Source organism: Panthera tigris, chromosome B3 (assembly GCF_018350195.1).
Source record: "Panthera tigris isolate Pti1 chromosome B3, P.tigris_Pti1_mat1.1, whole genome shotgun sequence".
Lineage (NCBI taxonomy): Eukaryota > Metazoa > Chordata > Mammalia > Carnivora > Felidae > Panthera > Panthera tigris.
Genome location: NC_056665.1, coordinates 114,491,385 through 114,503,848, shown reverse-complemented (window position 1 = coordinate 114,503,848; position 12,464 = coordinate 114,491,385). Strand labels below are relative to the sequence as shown.

At 54.6% G+C, this 12,464-nt stretch overlaps 1 protein-coding gene across 1 annotated transcript in view; it reads right to left on the bottom strand.

The window, feature by feature from the left end:
* Positions 1–9,272: 9,272 nt before the first annotated feature.
* Positions 9,273–12,464, bottom strand: part of GALNT16 (polypeptide N-acetylgalactosaminyltransferase 16) — a 93,070-nt gene continuing 89,878 nt past the window's right edge. The window contains exon 16 of the mRNA XM_042989986.1: positions 9,273–11,423. Within this exon, the coding sequence (XP_042845920.1) occupies positions 11,286–11,423 (138 nt within the window). The 3' untranslated portion in view covers positions 9,273–11,285. The remainder of the gene's footprint in view (positions 11,424–12,464) is intronic.

The window sequence follows — 12,464 nt, the reverse complement described above, 5'->3', positions numbered from 1 at the left end:
GCACACTGTCAATAATTTTAACAGGACTGTCTACTATATTTAAAGAGATGTAAAGAGTAAGTGATTTACAGAGATAGTTAGTTTAAGAATATAATTCTAGGAGGGGTGCTTCGGTGCCTCAGTGGGTTGAGCGTCTGACTTCGGCTCGGGTCATGATCTCACAGCTGGTGAATTCGAGCCCCGGGTCGGGCTCTGTGCTGATGGCTCGGAGCCTGGAGCCTGCTTCGGATTCTGTGTCTCCCTCTCTCTCTGCCCCATCCCTGCTCATGCTCTGTCTCTCTCTCTCTGTCAAAAATAAACATTAAAAAAAAAATTTTTTTTTAAATACTTAAAACCCTTAGGTCAAGTTTTGAGCATCCTGAAAGTGGGTCCAATTGCTCAACCACCTGTTCCCTTCTTCGTGCTCCCTTCCTTTGGCTCCCTCCACTCTCCCTCCACGCTCCTGGGGTGGAAGATCTGGGTCAATGTGAGTGGCTCTGAGGAGAATATTGAGGAGAAAAACCAAGGAATTATGGCCTTCAGGGAAACAATAACGTCTTACCTAAAAATTGTTTGAGCAAAGACTTTGTTGATGTTAGTAATTTGTATGCAAATAAAGACTCCTGCATCCTGAGCCAAGACCTGGCCCTGGACAAACGCTGCAAGGCCACAGCTTAGTACACAGAGAAGCCTTAGTCCTTTCTGCTGCCAGTTTAAACTAAAACTTCAGATCATCCCAAAGCTGTAGTTGTCGCTGCCTTAGCCTTGGACACATTCATTAGTATGTAAGGCAGTTTTCTCACCAGGCAGGTGCCTCTCCCTCTGTGTTTGCTGCACCATCTCTGCTGTCTCCCCTTGTTCTCACGTGCATTGTTTAATCAGGCACTGATTTGGCATTAACTTGCAAATGCTGGGTCTCCTGGGCCTGATGAAAAGGAATTTTTCCTGGTCAGACCTCATCTGATTGCTTAAAAACCCAAATCAACAGCCAGGTTAGAAGAGAAAGCTGAGGGGCACCTGGGTGGTTCAGTCAGTTAAGCGCCCGACTCTTGATTTCTGCTCAGGTCGTGATCTCATGGTTTGTGGGTTCAAGCCTCGCGTGGGGTGCTGTGCTGACAGTGTGGAGCCTGCTTGGGTTTCTCTCTCTCCCTCTGCCCCGCTCCCCGGCTCATGTTCTCTCTCTCTCTCAAAATAAATAAACATTTGGGGCGCCTGGGTGGCTTGGTCGGTTAAGCGTCCGACTTCGGCTCAGGTCATGATCTCATGGTCCGTGGGTTCCAGCCCTGCGTCGGGCTCTGTGCTGACAGCTCAGAGCCTGGAGCCTGTTTCGGATTCTGTGTCTCCCTCTCTCTCTGCCCCTCCCCTGTTCATGCTCTGTCTCTCTGTCTTAAAAAATAAATAAACGTTTAAAAAAATTAAAAAAATAAATAAATAAACATTAAAAAAGAAAAGAAAGCCGAGAACCCTGTGTTCCAAGACCAGACGTTCTCAGAACTGAGGGAGAATAGCAGTTTTTTTATACTCCTTTATTCCCTTGACACACATCTTTGTGCCAGGCATTGTCCGAGGTGCTGTGGACGTGTCTTTTTCTTCATGCAGTTTGCAATCTAGTGGGAGCATAGAAAAGTACAGGCAACTCCAATACAACCCTGATTCACAGTAGAAGGGGAAAGAATGGGCACTCGGGGAACCCCTAGGACTAGGGATGGAGGTGGAGAATCTCAGGGTTGCTCTTGGGCATTCTTGCCCATAAATTACATCCATTTGCCCATCTCTCAGCTCCATGCCTGCCAGTCTCCTCTGTCCACAAAGTTAATGAGCCTAACATGTATCTATCTTGAACACATGCCCCCCTTGGGAGTCCTGGGGACCCTGAGCTAGCGCTGGGACTAAGGTTGGAGTCAAGGGCTTCCCAGGGAGACTCAGTTGCCCCACACAGAGCTCCATTCATTCATTCATTCATTCACTCACTCATTCATTCACTCACAAACACTCTTGATCCCATTCTCTGTGTGAAGGTCTGATGGTCCAGCTGCGACAAGACAAACAGCCCCTCAAAGAGTCTGGGCCCTCCTCTGGCCAACCCCTCCACAAATGTCAGCCCGTTCAGATTTTACAGCATCCCTAAGAAGTAGGCGGTATTATCCCCGCTTTGCCAGTGAGAGGACTGAGGTTTAGAGGGGTCAAGTAACTTGCCACCTGCCGCCCAGGTACTAAGAGAAACAGCCAGGCTTCAGCTCTAGGTTTGGCTCCACAGCCCGTGCTCTTTGTGCCCTGCCAGGCAGAGTGAAGCCTGGGCCGAGAAGGGGCCGCCCAACCATGCCTTCCTCTGTGTCACTAAGTATCTCTGGGGCCTTCTCAATGGTGTGGCTTGGGCATCGCCCCTCAGGCCTTCTGAGAGAGGCAAGGCCGCATCCTGTGTGTCCTCCCACAGACAGAGGCTCCTGGCCTAGGACAGTCATCTCCTCTGCTCCCTGGGGCAGGCCCAGTGAACCCTACTCCATATCAGGGGTGGGGTGGAGGCATGCAGATGAGAGAGGGACCCCAGACGGAGCTACGCTTCCTGCCTCAGCCTCCCTCCCGGCTCCCGTCCTGGCTTACCCCAGGAGTCTGAAGGTTTTCAAAGCCTTCTTGTAACATCAAGTCCCCTGCTGGATATACTACTCTTGGTTCTCAAAGGGAAAAGCAAGTGCCACCAAAAAAGTTTTCATAGGCTTTTTTCATTAGCAGGAACAAGGCGGGACCCTGGACGCCGTACCCCTTCTTTCCTAGGCAGCTTCCCATCCCCTTGGGTCCCCCTGACTGAGCTCTGATGGCTGGAGCATGTCCTTAGCATCTGGAAAACCCTCAGCCTGGGGGTCTAGTAGCTCTGGCCTGCCCCAGGGGCAGAGACACTCCCCGTTTCCAGGCTGCTGCACATGCTTTCCCATCTACAAGGCACATTTTCTCATCTGATCTTTCCCTATGTCACTCCCATTTCTCAGAGGAGGACACTGAGGCTCAGGAAGCCTAAGTGGCTTGCCAGAGGTCACCCAGTACAGAATCATTGGGCCAGGGCTGGAGCAAGGCTCTTACTGCAAGGCTAGAGCTCTCCTCCTCCACCCTTGCCGGCACACAGTAAACCAGCCCGCAAATAACTGGCATGGACACATTTGGTTATGATACATTTAAAATAAGCCCAGCCGCTTGATGAGCATGCAAAGACCCAGGCTTCTGGTTCACACTGAGAGTGATCCCCTGGGCTCCACGAAGCATCCTCAAATCCCCGCCTAGCTGGACAAAGCCAGAGCGGCAGGTCTGCAGAAGATTCCACCCGAACAAGCACAAGGCGAGCTGTTGAGGAAAAATAATGCCTTTGGAAAACACTAGCCCTGGCCGGCATTCAGGGAGAAAGCAGACCACACAGCAAAGCAGCCTTCTGCCTGTGGGGCCAGATCATTCAGAAGGTCTCACCCTCCTGAGCTCCAGAGAAGACAGCTGGCACCAGGCAGAGCCATCAGCAAGTGCTTCTGTCACCGTGATGTGGACCGTCTTGTTCTCCGGTCTACTGAGTCCCGGTGCTTCCCATTTCCTGCCCCGTGGCTTGGGGCTCGTGGCCTCTCAGCCTTTTCTACATCTGTAGATGATGAGTCAACCCCGGCCACCCCTCCCTCTCAGGCTTCTATGAATCAGCTATGAAGCGATGTTGGCTGGCGGGGGACAAGTTTGGGGCCTTGGACTGAGACTGAGAGCTTTGCATGGGGCCTCAGTTTCCTTATGTGCAAGATGGGGAAAGAACAATGCAAAAGTGTTGGCGTCGGGGGCGCCTGGGTGGCTGAGACTCTTGATTTGCGCTCAGGTCACGACCTCACAGTTTGTGAGATCGAGCCCCGTGTCAGGCTCTGCGCTGACAGCACAGAGCCTGCTTGGGATTCCCTGTCTCCCTCTCTCTCTGCCCCTCCCCCCTTGTTCTCCTTCTCTCTCTCTCAACATAAATCAACATTATTTATTTGTGGTGTTGGTAGGAGGATATGAAGTCATATGTGAAGGGCGATAAAGGGCAGTGCAGAATATGGACCCTGGTTCAAACTTCATGATTTTCTTTTCTTTAAAAAAAATTGTTTTTTAGTGTTTATTTTTGAGAGAGAGAGACAGACAGACAGACAGAGCATGAGCAGGGGAGGGGCAGAGACAGAGACAGGGAATCCCAAGCAGGCTCTGTGCTCTCAGCGCAGAGCCTGACACGGGGCGCAATCTCACAAACTGTGAGGTTGTGACCCGAGCTGAAGTCAGCCGCCTAACTGGCTGAGCCGCCCAGGCCCTGCAGACTTTGTGATTTTACATCCTGGCTCTACCCCTAATGGCTGGGTGATCTTGGGCAAGCGTGTTAACCTCTCTGGGCCCCAGTTTCCTAGTTTGTAAATGGAGCGATAATGAAAACACCTACCTGACAGAGTTCCTGCGAGGATTCAAGAAGCTAAAATGTGCGAAGCTCGGTGACTGGCGACTAAGTGGTAGGATTGGCTATGAATGTCATCAGTCAGATGATCCGTAGGAAGGACTTGGCCGCATAACTCGTGGCAAAACGCATGCCTGTCCCGCAGGCTGCGGGGTGGAGTACTGATTCCTTGATTAATGAGTCTTCTAGGCTGAGAGCTCTTCTATAACCATGTCAGCCATCTGTGGCTGGTGTTGGGGAAGAAACTCATCAATCACACAGAGCGAGGTTGGCATGTGGCATCTGGCTCAGCAGCAAACCTTGGCTCAGTCTCATACCCACCCAGCCTCTGCCCCAGAGAGACCCATCACAGCCCAGGGCTCTGTGGGAGGCAGCCTGCCTAGCAGAGAGAGCACGGCCCGCAGCCCAAGCATCGGCTCTCCGAGCCAACTGTGCCAGGTGGTGACTCATGCCCTCCGGTCAGGGGACCAGGACCCATCCCAGTCACCGAACCAGTGACTCTCAAACTTGAGTGAGCATCAGAACCCTCTGGGGGCCGGTTACACTCCGGGCAAGTGCGTGAGGGCAAGCGCTGAGCCCCGCCACAGAAGGTCTGAGTGGGGCCCGAGAGTTTGCATTTCTAGTAGGTTCCCAGACGCGTCTGGTCCGTGGGACCACTCAACTTACACTTCTCTGGGACTGAGTTTAAACCTCGCTATGTGTCCTTGGGCAAGTTTCTTCTCCTGACTGAGCCACCCCTATCCCTCATCCATGAAGTGGGCAAACCAGAACCTACCTCACGAGAGGTGTTGGGGAGCCATGAAAGAATGCACATTTGGCATCTCAAGCTCAGGGCACCCGGGAAATGATCCATGTCAGCCCTCGGCATTACCAACGCATTGCTATTGAGGGCTTAGAGACAACGAAACATAAAAATGACAATTTGAAAATACAAGTAGGAAGGGTGGAGTTGTGAAGATATTGAGCTTTTAGGGACAAGTGAGAGGAAAAATGAACAAATATGGACTGAGTGCTTTCCGTATGCAATGTCCTATTTCCTAAAGGTAGAAATGCCTTGTCACTAAAACAAAACAAAACAGAACAAAACAAAGCAAAGCAAAACAAAATAAAAAGCCCCGCTGGAATCTGTGAGCTCATTCATTGGGCAAGCCAGACTTTACTGTGATTCGGAGAGCCAGGCTCTGTGCTGCGGCTATGGGGAGCAGACACGGGTCCTGTTATCCAAGAGCCACAGCCCACGGCAAAGAGGGGACAAAGAAGGACGAGAGAAGACAAGTCCTTGTCGCAGCACATGGAGGAAGGTGGCCAGCATGGCTGGAGAGGAACATTCAAGACATTGAAGAGACAGGTGGGAAAGGTGCCCTCAGACACATCGGTGACCCAGGGACATTTGCTCGTGGAAGTGGCATCTGTCTGGAAAAATGGGTAGCAGTGACCCATGGAGACAATAAGGTAGAGAGTGGAAGGAACAGCAAGCACAGTCAAGAGAGGGCAGAAAGAAACTTCAAGAAATGACATAGGTGAATGTGGCTGGATCCCAGGGTGAAGGACACGGGGTGGGAGCTGAGGTTGGCCTGGTGGTCTGGTGCCTGGCAATGGACAGCCTTGACCATTGGTGGTTTGCAGGACTCTCTGAGCCCATTGTCTGTCCTCTGGGGGAGGTGCTCAGCACATCACCCTGGGCTCGGTCATGTTCACGGTGAATACACCGCAGGTGTGAGAGACTGCATGATCCATGAGAGGCATCCCCGAAGAGCTCAGGCTCGTCCTGAGTCTCCCCTGCATGGCCTCTCCTCCCCGGGCCTCCAGTTCTCCTTCCTGCTTCAGAGGGTTGCAGACTTCAGGTGCATTTGTATCACCTAGGCCACTGGGCACACACAGAAATTCGGAGTCCGCAGGTCTGGGTCAGAGCCCGGGAACCGACATGCTTACGAGGCACCTCGAGTGATTCCAGCAGGTGATCTGGGCCAAACTTTGAGACACACTTATTTGAAAGGCAATCTGTTGAAAGACAGGCTTGGGTTTCAGGGGGTTTGAGTGTATCAGAGATAACCTGAACCGAGGAGGAAGGAGAAAACAAGTCTTTCTGGAACACCTCCTGGTCATTTGTGTTCATTCTTGCCAGATGAGAGTCATTAAAATTTTCAGGCCATCTATTTCCCCGTCCTTTCTTCTGCCCTCACCAAATAAAGGAAAGTGAGCCCTGGAGGAATGGCCAGTAGCTTAAGAAGCAAAGGGTTTGTCTGTTGGGGTTAAACCGCTGCCATAGCTCCCTTCTAAAATCCTTCTATGATTACGGGCTGGTCTGCATCACTACGATGCTGTGCGCACTGGGGTAACAAGTCTGGGCCACTCACCACTTCCTGCCGAGCTACGAGCCGGGCTGGCGTGGCTAGGGTCTGCCAGGCCTCATCCAGCCCGTTGCCCAGCCGAGGCAGGCATGGTCCAGAGTGCATCGGGACTCCCTGGCCCGAAGGCCACAGCGAGAGGCCCCTCCTTGCTGCTCCCATATTTCCCTGGGGCTTTTATGATGGCCTGTGTGGCCATGTCCCCTGCTAGAATATTTCTGGTTTTTTTTACGTTTGTGTCCCCACCCCTGGCAAAGTGCCTGGCATGTAGCAGGCACCCCGAAAGGCACTGCTTATTAGTAGTAGCACTCACACACGTTTACTAAGCTTTTAGAAAGATGCTTTGCACTCGTGAGGTAGATCAGTCCTCGCAAAACCCCTCCAGTGCTAGGAGTACCCCCAACTTCCACGTGAGGAAACCGAGGCTGAGAGATGAAGTAAGGGACTCAGGACCCCATGACCAGTAAGTGGCAGAGCGGGGACAGACTGGCTGACAGGAGCCTCAGGCCCACACTCCTATTTTCTTTGTAGTATAGAGGGATCGAGTCCCACAACAGAGGGCTGTCCTCAGATGGCTTTGGAGGCTCCATCCTGCTTGGTGACCTCATAGCCCGGCTGCGGGCCCAGGAGAGGGCGGCCCCGGCCTGCCACACCTGAGGTCTTTGCTAAGTGCCCACCAGTGAAGACCTTTTAAGATGAGAAGCTGCCTGTCCTGCCCCTCACCTTCTGGAGGAAATGGACTCAACCACTATAGGGGACATACAGCAATACCAGGGACACTGGGGACATTGTCGGGAATGAAGTTGTGGGTATCATGACCTGTAGCTTTTCCTTACCTGTTCCCTCGAACCCCATTTGGTGCTGGAAGATTCTCCACAGGCGTGGGGCTGCCAGACCCCTTGGAAGACAGGTATTGCCCACATTATTTCTCCCAACTGCGGATGGAGAGACACCTCCTGAGGGACGCAGGACAGAGCCTCTGTGAAAACTGAAGCCAAGGGGCACCTGGGTGGCTCAGGCGGTTAAGCTTCTGACTTCAGCTCAGCTCATGATCTCATAGTTTGGGAGTTCAAGCCCCGCATTGGGCTCTGTGCTGACAGCTCAGAGCCTGGAGTCTGCTTCAGATTCTGTGTCTCCCTCTCTCTGCCCCTCCCCTGCTTGTGCTCTCTCTCTCAAAAATAAATAAACATTTTAAAAAAGAAAGAAAAGAAAAGAAGAGAAAACTGAAGCCAAGTCACAGAGGCTCAGGGATGGAGGAACCCCTCCTTGCTGAACAAATGGGAGGCTGGCCTCACAGCCACGTCCTTCCTGCCCTCCCCACTTGTGTGCTCTTCGAGACTCTTCTGCTGGGTTCTGTAAGGTCCGTTGTTGCTAAGGGCCAACCTGAGAGCTTTTGCTCACCCCTCCAAGAGCTGGCTAAAGGCTACCAGTCTTACTTTCCAGAAAAAAAAGAAAAAAAAAAGGGTCAGAGAGACTGGGCCTCCAGAGAGGTGGGTTTGGAGGAGGGCAAGAAAGCACGACTCAGGAGAAGCAGCACCAGAGCCCTTTGAGGCTGGGAAGGAGAACAGACGGAAGGTGGAAAGCTGGCCCAGCCTGGCCAGGAGAGAGGCCGGAGAAGGCAGTGGGCAGTGGGATGTGCTCCTTGAGAGGATGGACAGACAGAGAGACTTCTGCAGTGAATTGTGCCCTGTGCCCAGTTAGCCCAAGCTGGGCTCTGCAGCCACACTCACCAGCCAGGGCTTTGCTCAGGGCCCGTCGGGCATGGCGGTCCACAGTTCTGGGGGGCCCCGGACGAGCAGCCCCGAGGTGAAGTGGGTGTGGGAGCAGAAATGGCTGTGTGCTGGACAGGTTTAGTTGCACACTGGCCTGCCCACCACGGTTCATCTATGCACTGAAGCGGCGTTTCTTTTTACCTGGGTAGGTTCGGCTTCTGTGATCAGAAGCGGTGGGGGCTTTCTATTGGTTTCCATGGAAACATTAGGCCAAGCATCTGCCATCAGATCAACAAGGCTAGGCTGGTAGGGCTCTTTCTGGAATTCTTTTGCTGTGCCTACCTTGGGAGATGTCCTGCCTGCACTTTACCGCTGCCTTCTTATGTGGTAGGGGTGGGGAAGAGCAGTTCTGAGGGGCTGGGGCTATCACCCAGGGAAGGAGAGAGGGTTGGTAAAAGGCAAGAATTTGGAAAAAAACCCCTTGGTTTCCACTCCAAAGCCCCACATAGGGCCCCAAGGAGGGCCCACGAGGTCACAGGAACCTGGCCTCTGGTGCCAGCCTGCTCCAGAAGCAGGGCCACCTGCCAGCTCCCCTGGAACAGCCAGTCTGTCATCCAGGACTCCTTGGGGTACCAGGGGGCACGTAGGCCGAGAAGCAAGCTGTCAGGCGCAGGAGGGGGTTAGACCCCCGTGTGTTTCATCTTGGCAGAATGGATGCCTCAACTTCCCCTCCATGAGGCAGGGGAGGGCAGCTCTGGCATCAGAAAGGAAGGCACTGGTGCACGTGTACGTGTGAGAAGTGGTTTTATTCCAGATGTGTGGTTCATAAAGACAAGGCCCTCGGGGACAGCTAGTGGCACATGCTTTGGTCAAGAGGAGGAAAAGCAAAACCAGAACAGGGCTGAGTCCCACAAAGGACGGCTGACAAGTGCAGCCTGACCACAGGGAAGGAACGGCTTCTCAGGGGCTTCCCTGAGCGGCAGTCCTCTTACATTCAACAAGGGAAGCCGTGCCCCCCTCCCCAAAGGTTCTCGCTGCCTGTGGGGTGGACTCACACGACAGAGATGGGGGTGGATGAAACATAGTGGCAGAGGACGGAAGATAGTGGCCCTGGGGGCCAAGGGCCCCTTGCTGGGGCACAGAAGCACTGCTTAAGAGGGCCCGGTGAGAGCCAGGAGGTGAGAGGAAGCCACTGAGAACCCCCCACCGTGGGGCTGCTGGCCGGAGGACAGCAAGGAAGAGGACACTAGCAGTTTAGGCACGCCAGGGAGGGAGAAGGGACACGGCAGCTCAGCTGGATGGTCGTGCCAATCCAGAGCAGAAGTTCAGATCCTTTGGGGATCGGGTACCTTTGTAAGAAGCTGGGGAAATCCACGGACCCTCTCCCCAGGAAAATGCATATATGCACGCACATGCACTATTTGGGGGACAATTTCAGAGGATTCCTAGGCCCTCTGGAATCCATGAATTCTCTAGGGGGCCCAGGCTGATTTGCTTTGGGAGGGGGGATTCCCAGGGGTCCTTGTACCACTGGTCTTTTGCTGAAGATCACGCTGCCTGAGCCAGTGGGGTTGGGCAAGAGGAGATGGGGAATAGCAGAAGCCCTTCTGAGACTAGGCCATGGCCCAGTGGCTGTGAGAAGGGGGCTCTCTACACAAACAGGAGCTGCCAGCCGGCCTCCTGGCCCACTGCGGGGACTGACCCTCTCAGGCCTCCCTCTTGCAGTGGGGAGGGGTGGGGATGAGGCTTAGGCTGTACGACTTCCTCCCTAATGTCTTAGGGAATGTTTAGCTCCAGAAGGTAGGTCCTGCTCATCCCAGCCACCTCAATGCCATGATACAGTATTTACAGAGGCAAAGGCTTTTGAGAAGGCAGGGGTCAAAAGGTCTGAATAAAGATGGGGCTGCTCAGCGGTGCGGGGCGGCCGCCTGTCCCTACAGGATCATCACCATGGACCCAGGCAGAGGGGACAGGGCATCAGCTGGTCTTAAGGTCCAAGAAAGAGGTCTTGGCCTGGCGCACGGCCAACCAGAAGTGGGATCTGTTTAATAAACTGTGTCCCAAGGCTGCCCCTGAACAGCCCCCTGCAGCCTCTTGTGCAGAGCATGAAGACCAGAGTGCAGGGCACGGCGCCCGGGGACTGGTACAGCATGGGAGGAAGGATGGGCTGTCGGGAGGAGAGTCACTCTTTTGGTGCTTCGCTGCTTTTCCATCAATGTCCTTCTGCAAATGACCCATCATCCTCTGCTCCAGATCCCATCCCTCCCGCACTCAACCCAGCACCTGCCTGGGACAGGCCACTGAGCTTCTCACCTCCTCCCTGTTCTCTCCCTGCCTTCAGGCTGCCCCCTCCCTGCCCTCCCCATCCACGCCGCCCACATTCGCCTCTCACGCTGACCCCACAGGCGGGCCCTGTGACCCAGCAGGGGCCCTGTGTGGGCTTCTGTCCTTGTTCTCCCCAGCCAACAGGCGAGGGCCCCCAAAACACGGTCCGGAACCCCAGGAGGGCGAAGGGAGGGAACAGAGGGCCAGGGGGCCTGCCCAGTCTCTGCCCAGCAGCAGTCCTGCATCCTGACCGTCTCCTCTTCCGGGGCGAGGCCGGGACGGCAGCCAGGGCGTCGGGGCCTGCTCCCCTGTGGCCCCCCCGGAACAAGCTTTGGAGAAACGTGTGTCGTGGCAGGGGGTGTTTGCTGATGATTCCGGCAGAAATGCGAGGAGATGGGAACGGCCTGCTTTACACTCCCCCACCCTAACCCGCTTCCAGTCCCAAAGTCTCATGCAAAAGGTACAGGAGGCCCCAGGCTACCGTCATGTGTGGGGCAACAGCTGCCACTGCTGGGCCGGGGCGTCGGCCTGGCACTTGCTGGTCACAAGCTGGGCGGGCTTGGCCTCCAGGCAGAGGCCGCTGACCGAGTGCTGGATGAAAGAGGCTTTTCTCCTCCATCTCTGGGGGGGGAAGGAGGATGACGAAAACACAATGATTAAAAATAGTAACAATGCTCAGAACTCCATTTCACATGTATGTAAGTGGCCTGAATATACCTAGGACACACCCTCCTCATTTGAAGCGGACTGTCCCCTACCCAAGAGCTCCCTGACACCGCACGCCTCCTTAACCCCCTCCCCTTCTGATGCACTCTTGCCTCATTCAGCAGTCTAGATCAGAGGCCCACGGGCTGAATGAATCAAACCCAGGGATGTATTTTGTTTGGCCTGCATAGTGTTTAAGCTTTGGCTTGGTCGTCACATGAAACTCTGTGTTTCCAGCTTCCCTTTAGATGTGGGCCCAGTTTCTCATGTGGCATCAGGCGGTTGGGGCTGAGCGGCTGCCCCCTGCTGCAGCTGGGACTCTTGCTGTCCACTGACCAAGGTCCTGCCCGGTCCCTATGTTCTCCTCCAGCACAGCCTGCCCCTCCCTGTTGGCGTTTGAGTCTGTGGGGCCTGGCCTGGTGCATCTTTTGCTTCTTCAAACAAGATTTCTTCTCCCTGCGGCTCTAAGGGTCTGACCTGGCCTGTAACTGTGCGGTGGGTGACCGACACCCTTGAGTGGGAACCGGCCACCATCTCTGCAGTGATGACTCAGTGAGCCCAGCAGGATGGTAGGAGGCCTGGGGTCCCCATCCCAGTGCCCACCCTGTGCCTCCCTTTCCCCAGGCTTCACAAAGGGGAAAAGAGGTGTTCCTGTGGAACATCTGGAGGTGCCTGGGAGGAGGATGGTGTGTCCTTTGGAACAATCAGGAGAAGGGGAGAGAGGCTGGCCCAGGCTTCAAGGGGGTAGGGAATGCTCGCCCACACATGGAGCCCCCAGGGCTCTGAAGGGTGAGGTCACACACTCAGCTGGAGTGCCAGCAGAAGGCCTGAGCCGTACCCAGCTACAGGGCCGGGTCTAGGGCTGCAGGGCCTGAGGTGGGCAGAGAAGGGAACTGACTTGGGAGGTGGACCGGGGGCGGGGGGGCAGGGGGAGTTGCGGGCTGCAGACTCCCCTTC